Raw genomic sequence first — 25,442 nt, 5'->3', positions numbered from 1 at the left:
GTTATGAGAATCTAAAATGTAAGACCTAGCGATAGTTTATTTTAATTGCGATTTATTTAGTAACTCACAGATACGCGATACGTTGACCAATCACAATCATACGAAAGGAGTCATCGTTCTGTCTACCTATGTCAATATACTGAACTAGTAAGTATATTAGATGAAATTATATTTACAAAAGACTTTCGACTAACAAAAGGTATTGTTTCGTTCTATCGGAGAATTCTTAGGTTATAATTAAATCGTTGACTTGATTACACTCAATTGTGTATGACACGTTTAGCCACGCACGTAATTTTTTAAAGGAATTAATAAAAAACACAAATATCATTCAATAATTTACTCAAACATTCTTCAAATGAATACTCAATAACTACAATTTGTCGTACGCCCGTATGTCTAGTTTTGAGATCTATCAAATAAAAAACGCCAGATAAATTTGACAGTTCTTAAAACTAGCTTACGATGTTTGTGTGTGTTGTCAATTATTCGACCATTATCTCAATGTGCACAGATCCCATGCCCTCTCCTCTGTCGTACTTGATATTGTGTGCCCACGCTCTGCATTCTATGTTTATGAGCATCCCGGCTGTAATAGTTATGTAATTTAGTAATTTAATATGTAACAGACGTAAGCTTTGATAGTTCACGGTTGTATTTGTGTAGAGGTTTCTATCGTATACAACCGTGAACTAACGAATTGTTCTAATTAGTAACAATACATGAATATTGCAAGATTTTGGCACTTAAAATTAAGTAAACCAAATTATGAATTACACATATATCTTAACAGTTAAATATTTTAGGATATTAACGCGAGTTTATAATTACATACTTGAATTTCAAGTTATTAAGAAATTCCATTTTATTGTGTAGTTCTTGTAAAGCACATACAATATTACCTATGTAGATTAAAAAAAAGGTATAAGGCAGGGAAGACCCACTTCTGTAACATCTACTCACTACAGTACTTGTAATGAAATGAAACTGACTCGTCTCATTTTATTATTAACGTCAGCCGAATGCAAAGCGTAAATTACACTTACTTTTAGGCCTCTGCAGATGAACAGCTACTAAAGGACTGAGGTAACCTTCCTGGTTTGTATACGGGAAATAATAACCCGGGAATCCTCTATAAGGCAAATATTGTATGGGTCCAACGTTCTCTCTATCAGCGGGGTTCTCACCTTGACATGACACCCACACCATGTTAAGCTGTAAAATATTATATCTATTTCAGATTAATGAATATTTATTCTTTATAAAAAAATAATATGTTTTACAAAGCTTTCTTCGGATGCAAATTTATTTCCCGTTCATAAATTCATTATATATTTCATAAAACAAGAAACAGTCTTTTGATTGTTTATATTATGTTTTGTTATGTTTTTCGGTAAGTGGCCGATAAATAAATCGACAAACCGACTAATAAATCTTTGGCAAATGTTTTTTGGCGGAAAATTAATTTCTTAACGTATTATATTATATGACGCAGTAACATATTAAATTGTTGATACTAGATTCAGTTTAAAATTTATTATTATTGTTTTAATACACTATTCATAGGACATTCCGCAAGGTTCGCCAGATGGTAACTAATACATCTGCTGGACAATCTCAATGGCAAAAGGCAAGTGCGTTGTCTGCTCATAGAATTCCTTAACTTACATAATTCTTATCATACGCAGTCATGTTTTTGATATGTTCCTTCAAATCAATGGGCATCTGTTCAGGCAAGTTTTCAGAACTATCATAGAACTTTGGTTTCCAAGCGTATATTTTGTTCAGTTTTAAGAAGATACACGGCGTTGATTTGTGGTATGCGAAGTTATTCTCCTCGACACAAGGACCCCAGGCGCTAATATCTACATCACAGACTTTGCCAGCAGGAGGAGGTAGCTTAAAATCACAATTGTGAATATTTTGGCCGGCACTCGTCTTTTTCCCATCACGTTTGTATGCTAAAATAAATAATATTTATTGACAATTGTGTACTATGGAGTTTTGTCCCTTGCATGTATACAACATTCGGATTTCGTAAGTAAGCATATTCTTCTAATTAAAAAAGCATGTAAAAGTATGACCTAAAGTTACAATAAAGTATGTATTACAAAGTCAGTGTAATTATATCCTATCACAATATTATGACAATCAAGGTTCTGATGAGCGTATTCTATAAAATGAAAAATATGGGAACACGAAAAGACATTTCAATCGTCCAAAATCATTATTTTAATCAAAGTAAGGCAAGTGTTAATAGATGCTTAGTTCCTAAATTGAATATCGCTCATCAATAATTGTGACCTTTAAGGTCACAATTATTGATGAGCGATGTACAGTTTCAAGGTGGTATTCTGAAACCAGACTTGGCGCGAACCACCGTCAATAACCAATAAATTTTTAATGTACGCCGCTGACGAAGGTCCAAGTCTCGCTTCTGAGTCTTTCCCTTAGAGCCTAGTCTATAAGCGTTTGTTTCCCAATAGTAACATTGCGGTAAGACTAGTACCTTCTAAAAACGTCGATAGCTCCTTCACCCACAGTTGGTAGCTTCCAGGATTGTTTCCCCGGTACCAGACTACGCTGCTAGCGACCTCTGGTGGAGTAGGTCTGAAGCCTAGGCCTGGGTTGGTTCCAATAATTGAGCTCTCTAGCTGCCATCTTGGTTGACGAGCATCTAGCATTTGCAGGAAGGTCCACATGCATATCGCAACGAGAAGAGCCAACGCCGCATAGAAGATGAAGTAAAATAACGCTATTTTCGCTGAAAATTAAAATTCTTCAATAGGCTTACATTCATTCGGCTTATTACGAGTGGATTAAACTGTATTTTTATTTTTTCCTTTAACCGGTACAAACTCAAACCTGTTACGTTATTTACAACGGCTTTTGAAGGCTTAACAGCAGTCAAACCGATCCGTTGAAGTATCTTTCAAATGCGTAGTACTAGTGTAGACTGTAGATACACATACATAATTACATATATGAAGATTTCATAATTTATCTTTTAACATTTCTACTTATTTAAAACACACACACTTTAATTTAAATACACAACGTTTTACTATAATACAGTAATGCTTAAAGCCTTTTAAAATAAGAATATAAATAAAAGAATAAGGTTCGAATTTATAATCACGTTACATCATAGTACAGCGAAAACTTCCTAAATTAAATTAATCCATTCCTTATGTACTTAAAATCTTTGAATAGTATTAATTTCAAGATCAAACTGGACGCTACTAGCCACAACTAGTGTGGCAGTGTCACAGGATGTAGCAATGAGACCAATTCTGCACCGGCGTCGCTTCCGGCGGGGCCGTCTTGCGCGGACCTTGACTGCTCTTATGTTTCTAAACTACCGAAATTCTAATACTCGTATTTTAAATTCAGAGGCTGAGAGTTTATTTCTGATATGAAAAGTCTAAACAATACCTCAGTGCGTTACGTTTTATTGTTTATTATTGAAATCAATGGATTGCAGTAAAAGACTGGTTTACAAATCAACCTCAAAGATTATGTACGCTCTGTTCGCACTTACTTTTGTGGCCATTAAGTTATGGGTTTCAAAAACACACACACACACACGACTACAATGAATTTATTACCTCCTTAGTTTCTCAAGCCGATTTGCTTTAATTCTCAACAGTTCTAATTTATACAATAGATTCTCTTGAAATTAAAACCTAGTGATGATGAACAATAGAACAACGTAAGTAAGTACGTACAAAAATCTATAGTTAGTAGTTAACAGTAAAGAGAAATACTTTGGGATTTGTGTACTTACACCAACTAGCTCCGGTCCTGCCACAGAACTGTCTCGTCTTTGGATTCCAGACGAACCTCTTCATCTTCTGACTATTTGAGAGTGGTGTTTCCTTTTCACGGTAATACATGTTGAACCGCTCCAGACTGGAGAGGTCTGATGGACGCTTTTTCACTGTCATCTTGAAGTCTGCAGTCTGGGTCTGCAAGAGAAATATTGTATTTATATATCTGACTATAGTGTTTTAATAATGTTGTATGATAAGTAACATAAAAACATATTTATAATTTTTGTTAAAAAAATATTGATGTAGCATATATTTTAATATATTTTTATTCCTTACATCTGTGGCTGCCTTAAATATTTAGTCAAATATTTAAACACTAAGGTATCATTATAATATTTCTATATATTAATCTCAAAATAAATAAATAATTCGTGGCATAATAGTGTGGAATCGAATAAATAATTATATTGTTCTGCCTCTTTATACTCTTTAATGTTATTTATTACACATGATAATCTGTTAATATCAGAATTTTTAAAATTATTCGCAACTTACATGTCAGGAAGATGGGCAGAGTAGTGTGCACGCAATGAATGCGCCCGCGCAATCGGCAACCGACATAGGATAATAGGACGTTGTAATGCGTCACTGGACAATTACTGACCTTTAATATGATTTGTAGGAGGTTTTCTTTATTATCCCTAGTTAGATCGGGGTTAGCTTAAGCGTTATCTAGGGTAAAAAGTATTTGAATTAATAATGAATATTTGGCCTATGGCCAAACAGTAGCGTGTGATTAATTTGAGTCTTTATTGCAATATTTTTTCTTGTTTCCAGATGTAAAAATGATTGCCCTAAGCCCTATTAAGGAACTAAGTCGTACTAAATTTTAAAAAGTTTGGTTTTTGGGAATCCTCTACAATTTCGCTAATAAAAAGGTACCTATACATATGTGAAGAATGAGCTAAGCCGTAGATTACTTTACCTATTGTACATTGTTCCCCGAGAGGGGCAGATTAGTGTCCTTCGCGTTTTATCTTGCCCTACATCTCTTCGATTTTCTCTGCCCCAGCTGCAACTGTACTCGTATATCACCTGAGTCTTTACACGGGGCACTGATCTCTTTGGGATGCCTTCCTTGTGAATGTTAATCGGGAATGTCATGGGAATGTGTGGTGAGTATCCTATGTAATTTCTATAACATAATAGATTAAATATCATATCAAGTTAATAAATTAAATATCATCAAATATTTAATTATCAATGTCTGTAGTCAAGTCAAGTCTGTCCTTATCAAATCGCTATTTTGGGATTACGAGGTAAAAACTCAATATTGTAATCGTTCAGTTGTTCGTATAAAATATACAATATATACCTAGACTATACTCGTCCCGGAATTCCCTTCAGTAATGCGTGTTTACTGCATGAAGCTATCCCTGACCCCACATAGGAATAATCGAGCAATCTCACCTCCCGTTTATAATTTGAGACGTCATTTAATTAGTTTTGCCTCGACACCAGACGTTTCCTGCGAATTTCAATTAGTGGTGAGGTCTAGGAACGTGTTGGGAACTAACAGAACTTATCTATTAATAAAGCGGCAAAAAAATAGCCATGGGTTTAAAACCTTTCAAATCTTGTTCTCTGATCACTGTATCTCTTCCGTAATCGTTTCTACGAGGGGATAGGAGATCAACCTTCTGTGTCTGACACTCCGTCGACCTCACCATGTTTTCCATCACCGTACGAGCGAGTGGTAAATGTCCATAGGTGCACAGCCGGGGTTTGAACGAACGACCCCAGGGGTAAGAGTCGCTGAGTGAATAATAACTATGTATCTTACAAGTTATTCTAGAACACATTGTGATCGTTTGAAAGTATCCTAATCTTTGTGTTCGGGTTTTTGTAGCATGATATGACTTGTTCTGTTTACCAACTCGAATCAAATATTCGTTCAAAAAATCGAGTTTGTGTCTGCTGGGCTTACTATTTGGGATGATATAGAAATGATACGAGATACGTAAAAAAAGTATTTAATTAATGTTAAACTCTATAAGATGACTAATTTACTTGAAAGTCTTTCATGAATCCTTAGCAGTACTTTACATGAATTGGACAAGTTTTGTCGCTAAAGGAGACTTAGGGTCTGTTTCACAATGTCCGGATAAGTTCCAAATAAGCTATTTCTTACTTATTGGAAGGATAAACAGTATTTTTACGTTTCACGAGTATCAGATAGCGTTATTCTTCATGAAACGCTAAGAATTTGAATAATTTATGTGTTGCATAGCTAAATATAATAATATTCAACAGTCGGTTTTGCGGAAAGCGCTAGGGGGGATTGGCTTATGCTTGCCCGTATCTGCTGATAGGTCACTCTCTTATAAAAATTTAGAGTTCTAAAATTGAAATTAAAAAAAAAACATTTTCATTAGCAATGTTTCTAAACATTTTCAGTTACCTGCTCATCTATTATTATGTCTAGTTTAGTTCACTGTCCATAATTTTCAGTGTACCAATACATATCTCGCTTTACGCCAGTAGTTGTATGTGTAAAACATTATATCTACTATGTATCATATACAATATATAAATCTTTCATGTGTCTATCACATTACGCAAGTCTAAAGAGATTTAGCCGCAAATTGAATCGTTCTCCGAATAGATACTAAGAGTAGAGATTCAGTAATAGCGCTAAGTGCCACTCCCGTGTTTCCAAAACCTCTTTCATTTTACATATAAGTTCTAAGTCTGTCGACATCAGAGGAGAACGAAGAGCTGGCAGCTACCTCGTACAAAGAATTAGTCTAGCTATTCAAAGGGGGAACGCTGCTAGTATCTTCGGAACCTTGCCTAAAGGGACTCTTTTTAATAATATTTTTTAATAATTAAATTTTAAGGTTAGTTATTAGATATATTTCTATGTATTATGTTATTTCTGTATTAAACTTTGTAGTAGTTACTTGAATAATATAATTAGTTCTAAGTCACATCCTCTGATCCAATGTTACTGAACAATATATTTGCATACAGTAATGTTAATGAAAGTTAAATATACAAATATACCTTTTTAAATTATTACAGTATTATTATTCAGTGTACATAAGTAGGTGTTCTTACGATACTTATCCTTAAAGTTATTACAAGTACGTAATTTTAAAATCAAATTACCACACAAATGGAAGTACAAATGCGCCTTCCGCGAATCCGATCGGGGCTAAGATAATAAATCCTCATTCGACAATGATCAAGTTAATTTTATTAAAAAGAAACAAAAAAGCATTCGTATCGAACGGATTGCCTGGCTCCGGCGTCAATCAGCAAATTAGCTGTCTAGAGATGTGATCGTCACCATCGATATCGATAATAAATCATGTTTCTGTAATGACTTCTTTGATTGTTTCCTTTGCTTGCACTTTCTGTTATTGTGTTTATGTGTTACCGTTACGTAATATAATTTGTTTTTCTAATCGTTTAAATAATCAAAAGTCTTTTTAGATTTCATGTCATGTTTTTTTTACTTGTAAGATAGTTCATAAAAAATTCTGTCACTTATGACCAAAATTTGTTTAATTATATATTTTTGTAATACATATATGTATATATTATTGTTAAATGATATATAAGGATTCTTGAATACCAAATAAATGTATCTTTTATCACAAGTATTTTGGTATAATTAATGATATTTTTTTTATTACAAGTTAATACTTGTAATTTAATAATTTACATGATAATGAAATAAAATCATTTGATTTCATTGAAAATGGAGATACCATAATTTTCAAATAACTCGTCTACAAAATAATCAAGTACCTCGCACTCTTATTTTAAATGAATACGGGTAAAACCGCGAACCACAGTCCATATAATATCGATATCAATATTAACACATCACTTGACTTTCGTATAGCGGGACTGTAGGCCACAGGGCGAGATATTTCGCGCACCGCCTCCTCGATCACATCGGTACATCACTCAGATACAGAACAACTCGCAATTTTATAGGGCTGTCTAAAGATTTATTTTTCTTTTTTTTCGTTTGTTTTATTTATATATTTATTAATATAATGATCATTGCATCGTGTCTTTTAGTTAACTCATAGTTCTCAGTTCTTTTAAAATTGAAATGATTACAAAGTTATTTTGACCGTTAAGAATGTATGCATCTTTCCTGTTTTGGTTGGAGGTATAGCAGATTTATTTATTTAGTTGGGGTTAAGATAATCTAAAATAATTGTATCACTTATACTCGAACCTAGGACCTCCTCACTGTACATACTGCGTTCCCAGTTTAGTGAGGGTTAACAAAAACAACTAGGTACTATACTGACAGCTAATACTATTCAATCACTATTATTTAAAATAATGTTGTTGTATTTTATATTTATGAAACACACACAGGTCTCTAATTTACTAGGGCAGCCTCAATCTGAATTCTATTGTTCATTGTAACTAAACAAATATAGAATTTTTAATTTTTTATCTTTTTTGAAACGCTACGTTACGATACCTATGACCTAGTTAACTAATTAAAATTATATTTCAATAAGTGGCAGCCCTAAGAGAAAGGACAGAGGGGCAGGTTCTATCTTGTCGAGTGCAATATAAAAGCGCGTCCTTGGGAATTTTCACCATCACGGAAGGAACCTTCAGTCTGACGATATGGAAGTGAAGTACACCGTCTGCTTAATCGTAAGTTATTAGTAAAAAAGTTTTTATTTAATATGCAGACTATTTATTAAGTCTCGATTAAAAATGGTCGTTACATTAGTTTAATAAATAGGTTTTCTACAATACATAATGATAATAACAGTATAAAATTTGATATTTAAATGCTAGAATCGATAAATAATTTTTAAAAACAGATTTACCGAATAAATAAATAATGAGAGAGAAAATACTTTTATTTTGTAATTATAATACTGTATTGTTTTATAATATTAAGAATAAAATTAGAGACAAAAATAATAGGAGTGATCAATTTCTAAAAAGTTTTAAATATATTATGTAACACCGGCCTTACATTATTGTACAAACAATACATAATTTGTGATTTGACTTAAATTTCTTCGGAATTAGCTATCGAAATCCTAAAACTACTTTAAATCGAGTCAAAGGCCCTAGTGGCCAAAATCCAGAAGTTGTATATATCCTTAGCGGTCGGAATAAATAGGTTAGCGCGTTTCAGGGTATGGCTTTAGTGATTGGTACCGTGGAATGTAGATGTCGCTATTCTTCGTCCAAAATTATTATAATATAATTATTGTAACTAGCCTAAACACATTTGTCTCGTATCTTTGCGTGAGGAGGCACCCAGCACGTTGAGACTTTCTTTAATTTTCTAATAGTATAGATAATAATTTTATTTCATACCTATAGAATTCTTCATTTACTCAGCTATACAGACACACGAAGTGATGATGAGTGAATGACCATGACAATTTTTCATATCTTTTAATCATTTGTGTAGGGTGTTAGGTCGGTCAAGGGATGCTTTAATGGACGTTCTTTCTCGCATGAACCCAGTGAACTAACTCCCAACCGTAGGATATGGAGGAGCATGAACCCCTAAAGTTGCCTTTAAGTCTAGATTTATCAGTTCCGTTGTAAAAGCAACTAGAGATAATATTACCGAGTAAACTTAAATTTTATCCAATTAAAGAATAAGTTTCTACATAATCATCGTCGCATTGAAAAAAATTAGCTAATTACGGTAATTTGCTGTGCGTTACGCCTGTCTGTATTTTTTTTCTATGCAAGGAGATCGCATTATCAGTATTTATTGTACTTTCTCGTATAGCAAATATGAATTATTTTTAAACTAGGTAATATATGTTTATAACAATATCAATTTATTAAAGTCATTCAAGGTTTATTTAAGTAATTCAATAATAATTTTAATCTTTTAACAGATCTTAGCGATCGCCAGTCGTGATGTCACCTCAACAACGACCACAAAAGACGTACGTACAGGTGTTCTTCTGCCAGAAAAATTCATAAATGGTGTGATAGACATCGTTCAAAGCCATAAAAACAAACCAACGCAGCAGCCTCAACCAAACCCTCCATACCAGCAGTATCCACAACAATGGAACTCCCAAAACAACTACCAAAACGCTAATTTTCAAAATGGCTTCAACGCACAATCCCAATATCAAGGACAGTTCAACGCACAGAACCAATTTAACTATCAAAACGGGTACAATCAACAGAATTTTCCAGCAACTGGTAATTTCCAAGGCTTCGCTGGCAATCAAGGTTTCACCACACAAGGCCAAAATCAACAATACCAAGTTGTCTACCAGAATGTGCCAAATCAATTGAACCACGGCAGTCAATATGCCAGTGGAAGTGGGCAATACATAGGAACAAGTCAGGCACCCAGCCAACCAAGCGGTGGTCAATATCAAGGTGGTACAGGTCAATATCATGGAACGACCGGTTCTTATCAAGGAAATTTGGGACAGTATCAGACTAGTTCGGGACAGCACTATCAAGGTAGTTCTGGAGCAGGTCAGCACCAAAGTAATGGGCAGTTCCAAGGAAATGGCAGCGATGGATCTGGACAAATTAACGGACAAGGCTTCATGGTGTCTAATGGGCAATCAGGACAAGGACCCACGTGTGTCTGCCAAGCATGGACGAAACCTCAAGCTGATGTGATGAATGATCCGATTCCAGAAAAGGTTGAAAAAGATGTGATGCAAAGTAGAATGCTTTAAGAATACGTTTGAAAGATAGGCTTTTTATTATAAGACATTATGTAAGCAATAAGCTAAACTCCATTTAAGTTGACAAAATTTAGGTTAGATTCTTAACTTTTATGGAGTTGATACAAGTATAATTTTTATCCTACAAAATAGAACAGTTCAATGCACTGTGTTATTATTGCTGCGAGAAATATGTCAGGCGTATATTTTTAAGCTATTGTATTTGCGAACATATTTTATATTTGAATAAATACATGGTTGAAATTAAATTTTTATTTCAAGCGTTTTAATAACAAATTGTATATGGGTCAGTGAAACATATTTTTTCGTCGTTAGACGGGTTATGTGTTATTATTCTTATTCTTTATTATTCTTTTATTTATTATTCTTTGTTGCTTATGGCTGAAGTAATATGTATAAAATCATATTCTTAGATTTTAAATACACTACAAGAATTAAAAAATAAAAGGAAGATGATTAAATTTTAAAGGCAAAGTGTTTTTATAGCGTGAACGAATATCTAGATTATAAGATTGACATAGATTTTAAATACCTACCTAACTTATATTGCCTATTATTGTTTGTATTATATATGACATTATAAATTAAGATGACATTTGCATGCCTATGCCTATGCCTCATATATATGCCATGCATATATATAAGGAGGATTTTGTAATACTATTCTAGAAAATAAACGATTTGAAAGGGCAAACAGGTTCGCAACTACGAAGTCGGCCTATTAAGAATCTAGTTTATAATTTAATAAATTTTTACTCGTGTATATATAAACGTTAATATTTAAAAAAAAATACTTCAAAACCTCTAGCCTTTGCTAGCTGTCAGACTAAATATAATAATAACATTTATGCTAAAAATTAGGCGAACTGAAATTCAACAATACACAAGTTATAGATTTAATATTTTTTTTATTTATAAAAACACTCTTGCACACAGGTGACCCTAAATTGACACGAGTGAACAAAAAAAAATTAAATGAAATTACATCATTAAAAATACAAAAAAAATTACTATTACAGGCAATATTTTTTGCCAGCTCACTCAACGGACAATAAAAAAGGTCCGTTAACCTATGTATTCCGTTAAGTAAATTAATACTCCGAATAATATGTGCCTTTGCAGAAGGTTAGTCCTAGATGTGGGCACATGAAGTAACGGCAGACGATGGAATTTTCTGACGTACCCATCAGGCATATTGAAGCTAAGGTACTGAAGTACTGCCGAATTACTGTCTTTGCCATGTAACAACTTTATTAAGTACATCACAAGAGCGAATTCTCGGCGTACTCTTTCTCGCTCTTGCTCTTGCTCGTTGTAGCCTACAGAACCAAGAATAAATAATGTTGGATACATGAGTGAATAAAAGTACACGCCGTACACCCTAAATTACATGTGCCTCAAATATTTTTTTTGTACATTAGATACATTTACTAACCTTGGAATATAATAACTAACTTATTTTTTGTTATAATATATAATTTTTAAAGGTTTTCTTTATTTTATATTTATTTATTATTTCAAATGTCAGCCAAACAGATTTCTGAAGCTTTAAATAAATTAAAATGTTTCATATCGTAGCCTAATTCAGTGGCCAGTTAAATCTGACCTCCCTCGTGCTTCCACGCCCTACAGTAGCTGGCATATAGAAGCGGGATTTTCTCTGGTTTGAAAGTTGCGCGCGCAGCGTTACGTAATCATTACGTAACCGACGAGGGTTGCAGAGGGTAAGACGGGGTGCGGAGGGAGCTGAAGAGGGGCGAGAGGGTGCACAGCGGTCACAATCGATTCCGCACCGCAGTCCGGCTCAGCGTTCGACCATGGCAGACAAGACTAAAGTAACTGAACAGTATTATGCTCCCCCACCAGATCTGGGAAAATGGGAGTCCTTCAGGATTTTCCTTTACAACTCGGAGACGGGGCAGGTCCTGGGACGTACGGGATCGAGTTGGGGTATGTATTCGTTTTGTATTATTTTGGAGGGAAAATCGATATATCGATCCGAATTAAATGTTCCTGCTATTCCCAATCGTATACAATTTTCTCATAGAGAAAAGTGAGTATTGATTATAGTATGTAATGAGATTGCCTACCACCCCATTACATAACTCATTCGTGTACATTTCAGCATATGTTCTTTTCATTTTCAAAGTGGTTTAATTAAGCTTATATAATTCAATAACATATATATTCTATTTGTGCAGATTGTTTTAACTGAGTAACTGATTTTTTTAATAGTTATCAAAAGAGTTGATCTTTCTTGCTAAGTAGATAAAATTGGTAAAATATTTAAAACAGTTTAATATGGCGTACCATTTGTAGATTCAAAATAGAAACCACAATATAAGAAAATATTTCTAAATAACATATTGAAATATATGCAGAATTAGACAAAAGAAAATAAATAACTGAAAGGTCATTTAGTTCAGGTAATTAGTACATTGGATATAGTTGCGCAGACGCATAACTCTACCGGAAGTTAAAGCGAGATAACAATATGACAATGAAAATAATAAAAATCGAGTGTATTTTAACGCAGTATCATTGTATAAAAATATAATATGGTTTACATAATTTGGACATAACAATCATTTAAAAAAAATGTATTATTAATAAATATAAGGTATATACTACATTACATTTCGAAATAAAAAGTTTAACATAAAGAGTAGAAGATATTAGATTTAGGCTTATTCCTTAAGGGAATAAACCTAAATAAGAATATATTTTTTATATACTTAATTATATAAGCAGAGTAGAGTATTTTTCAATTAACAGTTTATTAATATTTAATTTCCAAGGTTTGGTGGCTACACATGGTGTCCCTGGAAATTCTAGATTCGTAAAATTTTATTAAATATGCCATTTATTTATCGTAAATATATTTTAAAAAATAGGCAAAAAACTCTACTTGCTTTGGACGATTACTGAATAAGAGACACAAGCATGTTCTTACTTCTGCTTAATTCATTAGAATGAAGGTTGGCCAGTTTTAAAGATTCAATATATATGATATAAATTTAAATGAACAGATAACATGGTATATTATCTTTATAAAGTATTGAAAATTTTATTGTCTTTATAAATTAAAATCTTTTTGTTTGCAATTTTCACTTCATGCAAGGATTCAAGACAAAAGTATTAGTATTAAGACTCCAGAAATATGCCAATGCAATGCAATAGACAATAATTCAATTCCTTATTTTATCACAATTGATTGTAACGCATTGTCTTTGCAAACTATTAATTATTAAGAGTGGCATTTGTTTAAAAGCATAACTTATTCAATAAATACAGACAAATTAATTTACTACGGTTAATTTTGTATTTCTGTGAGTAGATATTTATATAAATCCTGTAGAATGTACAGTTTAATAAATCTATATTTATTGTTTTATAAGTTAAACAAATGATAAAACAATTGTACATTGATGACCTTACCTCTCGCAACATGCTACAAAATAAATAAAATAAATCAGTGGCGCTACAAACTCTTTAGGTCTTGGCCTCAGATTTCTGAATCTGTTTCATGATCATATTTAAATCTAATAGGTAGGTGATCAGCCTCCAGTGCCGCAACATGCTACTAGTGATAGATTATTTTACCGAAAGAACAGCTGTCTAATAAAATGTAAATAAAAAGCTTTACGATAAGAATAGCGCTTCGTACCTTACTCTATTAAAGTAGTTAAATCTACGGTAATAAGCAAATTAAAGTATAGGCTAAGGTATATTCAAATTCAAAAATCATGTATTCATGTAGGTAAAACAATGTACACTTATGAACGTCAAAAAAGAAATATACATTAAATGCTTCTAATTTTACATTTACTACCAGTTCTCAAATCAATGGCGTAGAACGGAAGAGAAGAACTGGCAATAATCTCTCCGCCACTCTTTTTAGTCGCCAAGTTTTTTCTTTAACACGTTTGTAAGAAGCTGCAACCATCACACCATGTTCCATATGACATGTTGTGTAACAAATTAACTATGAAGAAAATATTTAGCGAATGTTTTCTTCATAGTCAATTAATATACTTATTCACGGAAATGTATCTTAAAATAGCAATTATTCAGATGAAGTACCGAATTCGTACGAATACCTCTAGCAAAATAAATGTCCTTGGATCGATTGGAGTTACGCGCATCCGACTGCGCAGCCTCGAGCCTTCTGACATACAATCCTTATCAGATCTTTTACTTAAGTCTATCTATTTTTACCTATTCTATTACGTAATACAATATTAATTTTGTCTAAACTTTAAAATTTGAAGAATTTACGTTAGAGAAATTGTTCCACGTTTAAATGGAATATTTTGTATTGAATTGTTATTGGACCTTACTACTGACGAATTTTTCTAAAAGATATTAAAATCTTCAAAGTTTGCTTACATAATAAACATTAATTATGTAAGCAAGCATAATTAATGTTTATTAAACATTTACATTTAGATGCATATAAACAGGTGCATCATTCGGCACTGGACCGAAATTTTATCACGTGTTTTCTATTTCAATACATTTGAATGTATTCCAAATATTAGATTATGTTCGGTTGTAAAACATTTAATTTTATTGACAGAAAATTTTACTAATGCTACCATAATCGAAATATGAGTACAAGCAATGGTATCCTTTGCCTAAATGTCATGATGCGAACGTTTCAAAGACAGCAATCTCCAGCTGATCGAGAAATGACACCTCAGATAAAAGAAAAAAGAGCAAGACTATTTAATACCAGAGACTATTTTATAACATTCTATTCGAAAAAGATCAATGGGCATCGGAGTGAACGGGAGAGATATGTGAAAATCACTTCTTAACATTAATAGATTAAAGAAAAGTTTAAATGAATAAATAATTTAAACAAAATTGTAGAAGATTGCCTTAATCAGCAATTGTATCGTGCTAAGATGATCCAAATCAAGACCGAAGTTATGAGGATAAAAACATTCGGAACCCTACCTATAAATAACCTTCAGAATTTACAAATTATTTTTTTTGTTTTAGTTACTAAATAATAAATAATAATCTAATTTATAAAGTTCTCGTGTCGCGGTGTTTGTGGTTAAACTCCTCCGAAACGGCTTGACCGATTCTCATGAAATTTTGTGTGCATATTGGGCATGTCTGAGAATCGGATTACATCTGTTTTTCATCCCTCTAAATGTTAAGGGTCTACACGAAAATATTTTTTTCTAATATTTAGATATTTTTTTATATTTTTATGATACAGCATTACAATATACATCCGACCTATTTTCACCCCTCTACGATCAACCCCTATTTTATATTATAAATGACAAAACGACGGTTACCAGGTCAGCTAGTAAAATATAAAAGGATGTACTACATTAAATCAGCTTAGCTTAAATTAACGCTATCGGAGCAGTAGTGATAAAAACATAAATAGGGCAATGATTCACTGGTTTTCCTTTGATGACATACCGCAATACAACTACGCATGCGCCAAACTCTTCATGACCTAGGTGACCTAAAACAGGCGGTTTTATGGTACCTAGTTTGTAGTAAAAGTAATGATACTATATTTAGAAATGAAATGAAAAAGGATAAATAATGATAAATTATCGTTATCCTTCAATGTTCAATTATTGTTTTGATATTTGTATATTTTTTATAGCGGTGGAATATGTTTAATAAAATATACTTACTTTTACCACAGTATTACAAACTTTATGTTGCTTTGTATAAAAAACCAATAGAGATGTGCTGCAAAGGGCGGGGTTTTTGCATTGTGAAATGGCTGATGCCATAAGAAAGATTTAAAAATGTATAATGTTTTTTGATATAATGTAATGAATGATATAGATAAATTAACAGAATCAGGCTTTAATGACATTCAAACGTGTATGTCAAGCTATGAATGTGTAATATAAGTATTGATTTTAAAGGGATTATAAGGTTTAGATATTATTATTCTATTTTTGTCATTAGAGTTCGTTCACGAGTCTAGTCTAATTAACTCTAATTATATTGTGCTTGTCCTCGCTCCATCAACGTAGTCATAATTATAACACAGGTTATAAATTTAAAACCTTTTAGATCTTGGTAAGATGAGAATGTTTAGCAATAAAAGTCGGTCAACATTCGTTTGACAATTAAACTGTATAGCGTCATCAGGAACAATTACTGGTGTGCCTCTAGTCGATTGTAGACACGCACATCGTTCTCATTTCATCAACAATATTACGGCTAAGTGCTAACATTTTAAAGCAAAATTTTGAGCTATAGAAAGAAAATACCAGCAAAGAGGCGGTTAAAGGGCGTTATTTTGTTTAATTACAATTACTTTATATGATGATGATGATGATAGGCTTAGAGATTAGAATTAAATTCATGAATTCATAAAATAATTAAATAAGCTGATTTTGTAATGGTGATAGCTAAATAGGTTCCAATTATAATAAACTTAAATATTTAATTAATATAAGAAGAACAGAAATAATTAACTCTTTAACGGATACAAAAGTTACGAAGTGATATAATTAAAACGGATATTTGGGACGCCAGTAAATATATTTTATTTCAATTACATAGTTCAAATTGAGTAATAATTATTGTCACAGGTATGTTTACTATATGTATAATTATATAGTTTTATTTACAAAATAAGTTATTAATTTAAATAGAAATTGGCTACATACTTGTTAATGCAACTTGTATAGGCAAATATATTAAATATTTCTTTAAATATATAATACAATCAAATTAGTATGTACTAATGTTCGACAAAAGTCTAAATTTGTTATTTAGTTAGTAATACATATAAAAATTATTTCCAGCCAAAATCCTCCTATTTTATGTGATCTTCTACGCGATTCTGGTGGGTTTCTTCGCGGGTATGCTGGCCATCTTCTACCAGACCCTCGATGCTAAGACGCCAAAATGGCAGATGGAAAGCTCACTTATTGGAAATAACCCAGGTATTTAAATATAACAATATAATTTGTATAACTCAGAAAATTGTCAGATTCAATTGATTTAGTTGATAAGTGAGAGACAGTTGAATAATAAAAATTGGTACTAATACCGTTAATATCCAGTTGTTAAGACACAAATGCATTAGATTCCACGAAATCATGCAAAACATTTGTATAAATGTGTCTCGAATCGAGGATCTCGTTCCCAAATAATATATCATGGATATTTATATCTTCGTGCTGATTAACTTGAGATTGTCTTCAAGATACTGATATCAAAATAATTTAAGAAATCCCCTTAACAATTGTAGCATTAAACACGAATTTTCCTAGTTGCACGCATATGCAAGGAGTTTTATAATATTTTTATTTTCAGGTCTCGGCTTTCGGCCCATGCCCGACTCCGCAACTGTGGAGAGTACCCTCATCTACTACAAAGCCAATGACAAGGGATCCGTGCTTCGGTGGGCGCAGGTCATCGATGACTTTCTTGATGGTTAGTCTTTTTACAGAGCCTAATACATATAATATATTATATGGATCTAAATCAAAGATAAAAAAATCTGTTGTCTGTTTAATCGGTTACTCTGTACTGACGGTAGTTGAACGTGACAACGTCATAAGAAAATACTGATGGAATGGATGCATTTTTCAAAGAATATTTTAATTTTATTTGTTTGATAGATATTTTGTATGGATATAGAGAAGGGGGTAAAATTAAGTCACCATTGAATTGATCAAGTTTAGTGTTGCCCAAATGCAAGACCAAGACGAGACTTAGACCAGTCTTGGTATTGGTCTTGCGTCAATACACCTGGTCTTGTTCTTGGTATTGGTATTGCGCTCTCAGTCTTGGTCTTGGTCTTGATCTTGCAGCAAGAGTCTCGCAAGTCTCGCAAGACTTGTAAATAAATACCTATTAGCTTATTGCTATTTATTCGTCACTCATGTCAAATTGTAAACATTCACTCCGAAAGCAATAAGAATTTAGAGTATCTAGCTAGGTAAATAGGCGAGAATAATAAATAAGATAGACTCAAAGCGAAACTCAATTGTAAATGACTGAAATTGAAATAAAAGCTCATATTTAAAGGCACACGAGCCGAAGACCGACAAAGAAAAATGCGGCATTCTTTGATAGATAGAATAAATCTTTGAAAGATTAAAAAACAGAAGTATCAGAATCAAAATCAGATAGGTTTTGTGCCTACGCAAAAATAAAGTATAGATATTATTTGCACGGTTTATTATTTTGTACCTTTTTTATTGGAACTATACGTTGCCAGCTGTTTTTATGGCGGTTACTAGCTACTAGAGTAGATACGATAGAAGTTGATAAACCGACACTGCAAATCTCGATTTTTGGAAATGTGTGATTTTAAAACCAAATGCGTAAAGCAATATGACGTCGCTCATATTTGGAGTTTTTCCACGTTTCAAGTTTAAACAATCACCCACTTCCAAATTTGCAGTGCAATCTCCTTCAAAAAGGTATAATAGGTATTCATAATAATATAAACTAGGCATATTATTATAACTAAATTTTTTATAATATCCTTACGACTACAATCTTCCTTGCGAGGACAACATAATCTACGTCCGTTCTGAGCACCCGAAAACCTATTTTATTCATTGGAACCATAGGCAGTGGCGGCGACCTTTGACATGAAAGCGACGCGACGGCGGCAACACAAAGTCTAGGACTAAATTTTTACCTATTTTGGTAGGATTGTCAATGTTGGCATTAGCACAGAAAAATAAAATTAAGTAAACACAACGTTTATCACTTTTTAATAACTAGGTATTAAAAAATATCCACGATAGAATATTTTTTCTACTAATTCCCTAAGTACCTACTCAAGTCTTAATATATTTTTCATAATTTTTTGTTTTTCAATAATTTATTGTGTGTAATTTAATAGTAAACTCTAAATCTTACTTGAGAGCTTTTTTAAAATAAACTTAAGTTAATAAAACGAAAGCACTGACATGGCATATACAATTTTCAATCTTGCTGCTCACACTTTAGTACCTAGGTATATCACTCACTATCTATCATTTACCGATATTAACAATGATTATTTCGAAATCAAAATATTAGCAATTCAATAGATACTACCTACTTAGGTATTAATTATCATCTCGCCCGACAGCCAGTGTGAGAATGTATTTGTACAAGAAACTCAGAGCATTCAATTTATACCTACCTACTGCTAGACATCTTCACGGTCATTTAATTTTATCCTCCTGTACCAACCCTACCAAAATACGTAACAATTTTGTGTGCCTCTGTCCGTACTCTTTGTCGGCGAATGCGGCGCTCAAACAGTGTCAAATGCTGTGATACACTTGTTGCAAACCGCGGCGTCTTTGTCGGTAAATTATCAAATATGTAGGTATATAATACACCGACCGACCAATAGTTTATTCGCAGAACGTCACATTTTCCCAATCAACCTTGAACCTTAATTCTCTAGCGATAAAGTTAAATCTGTTAAAGAAATTTGATAACGCCAAAATCTCAGTTTGTCCTAACTGCAAGACGCAAGAGTATTGCAGGCTTAAGTATTGTCTTGCTCAAGTCTTGCAGGCTTCAGTCTTGGTATTGGTCTTGCTACGATAAGGCGGTCTTGGTATTGGTATTGGTCTTGCAAAAATGCAAGAACAAGACCAAGACTGCAAGACCAAGACCGATTTTGGGCAACACTAATCAAGTTACATTAATTTGTACGCATAAGTACAATTATGTAAATTTTTTAACGAATGAACGCTGCCGAACGCGGAAGCCGATTGTGCTTCTGTGTCGCTCGTGCGCGCTCTCGCTTATATTTCAAGCCTTGGAACGCCTCAGAGCGAGGTAACGCCGCATTCGTCATGTTTTTACGTGCGCGCAGGCGGCTCCACCGAATCATAAGACGTTGTCACGTCAAATTGTCAACGACACATTTGCCTTTCCACATTTCGCTTTTTTCTATTCACGCTTTTCTTGGCACGATTAACAAATATGTTGAAAAAGTACACGAATTGTGTATACACTATCTATTCTAGTATGCAGTGTGTTTTTGTGCCATATAAAGTTAAACGTAACTCTCTATCTTTGAAATTTTAATTCTACCCTCACTCAAAGTCAAAGTTTAAAATCTCTCCTATTTAAATAAATTTTCTGACAAAAATGAAAATTCATTACGCTATTTACATAACTCTCGTTCAGACGACATCCTTGACGACTAATTTAAATCACTTGAAACATTGAGTTATGTAATAAATTTGATATGTGTTTATACATATTTAAAATTTTTACGGGAATGAAAGTCAATAATGAAGTCCGCAATTATTATTTAATAGATTTTTTGACATATCATAAAGATGTTATCTTCTTTAACTTTCAGAGTACCGCAAGAAGGGTAGCGGAAGTGGTGAAGCCTCTGGGGCAGAGAACCGTGTCCCTTGCAGCCCCACCTCCGCGCCGGTTGGAGAGCACCAAGTGTGTGATGTCCCCGTAGATGACTTTAACCCTTGCACCTCTGCCAAGCAGTACAACTTCGAGGAGGGAGGCCCATGTGTTTTCCTAAAATTGAATAAGGTAAATATATATTGCTGTATAACTTATCAAATGTGTCTTCAAACCTGACATTCAAAATATTGTTGCGTGATAGATTTCACAATATTTTGTATATATTAGTTAAATAAAAAAAACAATAATAATAAATATATTAGAAGACAATGTACTCCTAGAATAAAAGTATTACTTACAAATTAAGCAATGCAGCGGATAGGTCAATTATTGTATTGTACACATGTTCCTGACATATTTATATAACAGAGCAATAATTTAAAAAAATAAAATAATCGAATAATCCAATACCTCGTTAACATACCAGTAAATAACGCTATCAAAGTTATTAAATTAGATTTGTATACACTTTACAGATTTTCAACTGGACTCCACGAGCATACAACACCACGGAAGGCTTACCAGACAATATGCCTGAAGATCTTAAGCAACACATCAAACTTGTGGTACGTAATCGTAATAACATATTATTAGACGACTATGTTGAAACGATGCTGTTTTTTGCAGTGTTGCGTTTTACTATTGTGTCTTTTTACATCATCTCTATCTAAATAGAATTGTATTCTTAATTAACCAACGATCGTTGTGTACATTTTATCCGTTTCATGTTGTAAAAGAGGGAGAAAATCAGCCCCAAGAAATGTATAGTTTCAACATTGACGCTTTATGTTCTTACCCTTCGGTATTAATCATTATTTATTATTTGTCTAGTCTGGCAAACCTGAAGCAAACACGGTGTGGGTGTCGTGTGAGGGTGAGAACCCAGCAGATGTGGAAAACATTGGACCAATTCAGTACATACCTCGCCGGGGTTTCCCCAACTTCTACTATCCTTTCACCAACAAGGAAGGTTATTTGAGCCCTCTGGTTGCTGTGCTCTTTGAGAAGCCTAGAAGTAAGTTATTGAAGCCTTAACATTGTTCAAGCCTTTGTTCACAGTGATTTCATACAATTAATACATATATGTTTATATTTATTTTTAATATTTGTAATTTGTAGACGTATTTTAAGAAGCGCTGAAAAGCTTACAGCAATATGTTTTTGCAGCTGGCGTTCTCATCAACATCGAGTGCAAAGCGTGGGCGAAGAACATCCAGTACGATAGATACGAGCGGCGAGGCTCGGTGCACTTCGAGCTGATGGTGGACCGCTCTTAAGCTGCGGGATCTTGGTGGCCAATCACCCTCGGCCAGCTCTAGTCAACGTCCAGCGTTCTTGCAACCTCACTGCCATTCCGAGATTGTGATTGGCCAATCGGTTATTGGTCACCACGTTAGTTTGCCAATTGGTTAAGTTTCTATTAAGTCACCCCGAGACGATCGATTTTAAACGCAAATTTCTTTTCTCTTTAACGCATGGCTTCGAATCGCAGGATTGCGCAGTACGTGCCCGAAAAATATTGCGCAATTAAAAGTTGCTCAATTTTTGTTTCATACATTAAGCGCTGAGGGCGCATCTCTGAGGGTCGTCTGGGGGATGGCCAAAAACCAGTTGGCTAAGGCTGCCATGGTCCCACCTGGCGCCGGCTGCCGGTACTTTAGCAATAGCCACCTAGTCGGCAATTTATTTATATTCGTTTTAGAATAGCCACATGGCAACACAGTTTTGTTTACACGCTTAAAGTTTTAAAATTAATAATAAATAAATGTTTAATATTTAATGTTTTCTGGACGATGAGTCAATAAATATGCAATAGTTGGTTCCAATTTAGCTTTTTTGTGCGTTTTATTTATTTAAATTAAAACATTATTACCCTCTTCCCTTCATTTTTAAGTATAAGGTATCAAATAGTTTCCTATTTCAAATGGTTTAAGGTCTTGATGGTAGAATAAGATAGTAGGTGGGCAATATTCGAAATAAAGAACCTAAAGCTATGAAAATGCTCAACACAGTGTCTGCTATCAGATATTTTTTTTGATGTCAGCAACTTTTCCCACCGTACATAAAGCTAAAAAATACCCGTGTGAATAGAATTATAGACTACTATATTTTTATTTACACAGGTATTATTTTGCTTTACGTACAGTGTTAAATATATGTCTAGCCTAGTGGCTATTGCTTACATATATTAAAACTAATTAAATCACAGAATATACATGTTTAGAATACTCGAACGATATAATCTGTCTGATCTGTTGTTATTGATCCTAAAATTTTGCTTTCATAAATTGTCAAAAATTATCATGAGAAAAACAGTCAATAATATATACTATACAGCCAAGGCTTACTTGTAGTGTCAATAATTTTTTATTAAAATGAATTCAGTTTTGAAAATTATATGCTACAAAATCGTGCCTATATTACGGTTGCTGTGTGACGCTTATGTGGCGCCGGGGTCTATTAAAGTAAGTAATAGACCGTTTACTTCGACACCTCGTATTACAAAATTTTCTCATAAGTTAAAATCAGAATCTTTTACAAAATTATGCTAAACATAATTCTACCACTACATTCTGGACTCCAGTTACGGCACGAAGATATTGTTTTAAGACTCAAAACTCTCAATGTGCCTCAAAACTCTTGTCTACACAACATCTAACTAACTGCAGCCCTACACAGCCCAGCACATGAAAGATATTAGACAATATAAAGGTATCTTCGGAAACTGCCATATTCAAGTGACGACGTGAATTTTAAGGAAATAATTAGTTATTGTCTAACGCGTGATAAATACCTGTCAACGGCTTGATAATTAGAAAGTGAAGCATAATATAACTATCGAAAGTTATTAATAGGAGAGACACATAGAACATAATATATAAGTACTTAATTTACAAACGGTGCCTCAATAGACACAATAGATTTAAATATATCTAAATCGATTTACAGTAGCATTTAAGACGTCTACATGTGCTCTACCCACAAACAAGCCCGTGAAAATGTTTTTAACATGTCAGTAGCCTCTACGACATTCTGGTCTGTGTCTACGAAAATAAAATTGTAGGCTCAAACTTTGTGCCTGCGTAGAATTAAAAGCGTAACCTTTTAAGCGTTATTTTCATTGAATATAATTATGTTGAATGACTATATTTTAAACTTTTATTATATTTAATCGTTGTGAATATTGTATTTTGTTACTATTAAATATTATATATTAATGCTTTTACAAAGGCTTTAATTATAAATCATTAATTTCTCATGTAAATATAATTAATTCCACGGTCTAAATTTTTAAATTTTAAACGTAGTATATAAAGACTATTAAGTAAGCTACCCCACAATTATAGTAATACAATAAGATTCAATGACGTAAACAATGTTTTCGAGTTCAGTAACACTTGGCAAAGCCATTCGGCGCCGCGCTGTCGGGGATTCTCCCCATTCTATCCTCCCTCTAATACTATCCTAGTTATGTACTATCGATATTACTTGCATTGTTTAGCCATAGTTTTCATATAAGCTAAAAAAAATAAGGAAAATAAAAAGGCAACATTCATAAACTTTATAATATAATTATTAAGGTTTAAAGATTAAGGTTGGTCGATTCAGTTTCAGGACTTAGGCTCATAATTAGTCGGTTGTGCGTTTTATATAAAACTAAATGCGTTGATTGAAACATGTCTTTATATCTATAATTCTCTAGCTAGGCATTTCTAAGCCTCAATTGGATTTAAAAAGGCCGCTAACCACCGTCTTTTATGTGGAATTCGAACGTACTCCTCCCTCAAAGGCCGACAACGCAGCCACTAAAAATGGGTGTCTATGGGCTGCGATGACTGCCCTTCTTGGGCGTCCTGCAGGCTCGTATGCCACCCTATTATTAAAAAATAATGATAATGAAAATGGAGACGAAATGGAAATTATATATGAACAAACTCAAGGGCTTTACAATGAAATAAGTGTATCCCACGTCGAAGGAGGTTACGAAGTAAACTTACCATTTTAACAAAATCTGTACAATCTATCCCTAAGAAAAACGTTTGGGGTGTTCTCCCTCTCGGCGCCACACAGACGATCCTACTGCCCTATATCCTATACCATAGGTCCTATATAGGTAGGTAGCACAAGGAAAACAAAAGAATCTTGTTATAAAGAAAGGTGAACTGTACTTTTATTTAGTTAGTTTAGTTAAGTCGGAATTTTGGCAACGATGTATATTAAAATGAATATTTACTGATTGAAATCAAATAAACTTGGGTTTCCACTTGCAGGAGAAAATACAAATGTATCCACTCAAAAAATTTATTGACTTAATCTTAAATACAGGTAAATCGTTAAGATCAGGATTTGAGTTTAGAAAAGCTTAATTAAAGATCTGAGATTGACGATGCTAACTGATTGACCTATAAAATGCAAAATTGCTATTTGACAACAAAGACGGCTTTGGGGCTGGCGCCAAGTCGTCGCTGTTGGCGCCGCGAGTCTGTCGTATCATGGTCCTAAAGGTTCTCCCCATGTTACATTGACGGTTCTGTACTTTATG

At 33.3% G+C, this 25,442-nt stretch overlaps 3 protein-coding genes across 3 annotated transcripts; 2 read left to right on the top strand and 1 right to left on the bottom strand.

The window, feature by feature from the left end:
* Positions 1 to 325: 325 nt before the first annotated feature.
* Positions 326 to 4,413, bottom strand: LOC110991289 (sodium/potassium-transporting ATPase subunit beta-2). The gene is made up of 6 exons (XM_022256603.2): positions 4,329 to 4,413; positions 3,788 to 3,968; positions 2,510 to 2,764; positions 1,669 to 1,961; positions 1,047 to 1,215; positions 326 to 589 (listed from the first exon to the last, which is right to left on the bottom strand). The coding sequence occupies exons 2-6, from the start codon at positions 3,945 to 3,947 to the stop codon at positions 486 to 488; spliced, it is 981 nt and encodes a 326-aa protein (XP_022112295.2). The 5' UTR covers positions 3,948 to 3,968; positions 4,329 to 4,413; the 3' UTR covers positions 326 to 485.
* Positions 4,414 to 8,342: 3,929 nt separating this feature from the next.
* Positions 8,343 to 10,516, top strand: LOC110991302 (PIN+ prion protein RNQ1-like). The gene is made up of 2 exons (XM_022256621.2): positions 8,343 to 8,468; positions 9,689 to 10,516. Exons 1-2 carry the CDS (start codon positions 8,439 to 8,441, stop codon positions 10,496 to 10,498), a joined length of 840 nt encoding a protein of 279 aa, XP_022112313.2. The 5' UTR covers positions 8,343 to 8,438; the 3' UTR covers positions 10,499 to 10,516.
* A 1,764-nt stretch (positions 10,517 to 12,280) lies between these two features.
* On the top strand, positions 12,281 to 22,734 carry LOC110991327 (sodium/potassium-transporting ATPase subunit beta-2). The gene is made up of 7 exons (XM_022256660.2): positions 12,281 to 12,457; positions 17,308 to 17,448; positions 17,822 to 17,941; positions 20,835 to 21,028; positions 21,376 to 21,465; positions 21,731 to 21,914; positions 22,067 to 22,734. Exons 1-7 carry the CDS (start codon positions 12,325 to 12,327, stop codon positions 22,174 to 22,176), a joined length of 972 nt encoding a protein of 323 aa, XP_022112352.2. The 5' UTR covers positions 12,281 to 12,324; the 3' UTR covers positions 22,177 to 22,734.
* The last annotated feature ends 2,708 nt before the right edge of the window (positions 22,735 to 25,442 follow it).

The sequence above is a fragment of the Pieris rapae genome, chromosome 10, assembly GCF_905147795.1.
Source record: "Pieris rapae chromosome 10, ilPieRapa1.1, whole genome shotgun sequence".
In the NCBI taxonomy this organism is placed as follows: domain Eukaryota; kingdom Metazoa; phylum Arthropoda; class Insecta; order Lepidoptera; family Pieridae; genus Pieris; species Pieris rapae.
The sequence above is the reverse complement of the archived record's forward strand: the minus strand, read 5'-3'. Positions and strand labels throughout refer to the sequence as shown.

What these genes read in the sequence shown, in the direction of transcription:
- LOC110991289 (XM_022256603.2), bottom strand. Translation starts at nt 3,947, where the DNA reads ATGACAGTGAAAAAGCGTCCATCAGACCTCTCCAGTCTGGAGCGGTTC. An exon ending in CAGGACCGGAGCTAGTTGGT is followed by an intron (nt 2,765 to 3,787) that starts GTAAGTACACAA and finishes TTTAATTTTCAG; the next exon opens with CGAAAATAGCGTTATTTTAC. An exon ending in TCATCTGCAGAGGCCTAAAA is followed by an intron (nt 590 to 1,046) that starts GTAAGTGTAATT and finishes TAACTATTACAG; the next exon opens with CCGGGATGCTCATAAACATA.
- LOC110991327 (XM_022256660.2), top strand. Translation starts at nt 12,325, where the DNA reads ATGGCAGACAAGACTAAAGTAACTGAACAGTATTATGCTCCCCCACCA. An exon ending in CATCGATGACTTTCTTGATG is followed by an intron (nt 17,942 to 20,834) that starts GTTAGTCTTTTT and finishes TTTAACTTTCAG; the next exon opens with AGTACCGCAAGAAGGGTAGC. An exon ending in GCTCTTTGAGAAGCCTAGAA is followed by an intron (nt 21,915 to 22,066) that starts GTAAGTTATTGA and finishes ATGTTTTTGCAG; the next exon opens with CTGGCGTTCTCATCAACATC.
- LOC110991302 (XM_022256621.2), top strand. Translation starts at nt 8,439, where the DNA reads ATGGAAGTGAAGTACACCGTCTGCTTAATC. An exon ending in AGTACACCGTCTGCTTAATC is followed by an intron (nt 8,469 to 9,688) that starts GTAAGTTATTAG and finishes ATCTTTTAACAG; the next exon opens with ATCTTAGCGATCGCCAGTCG.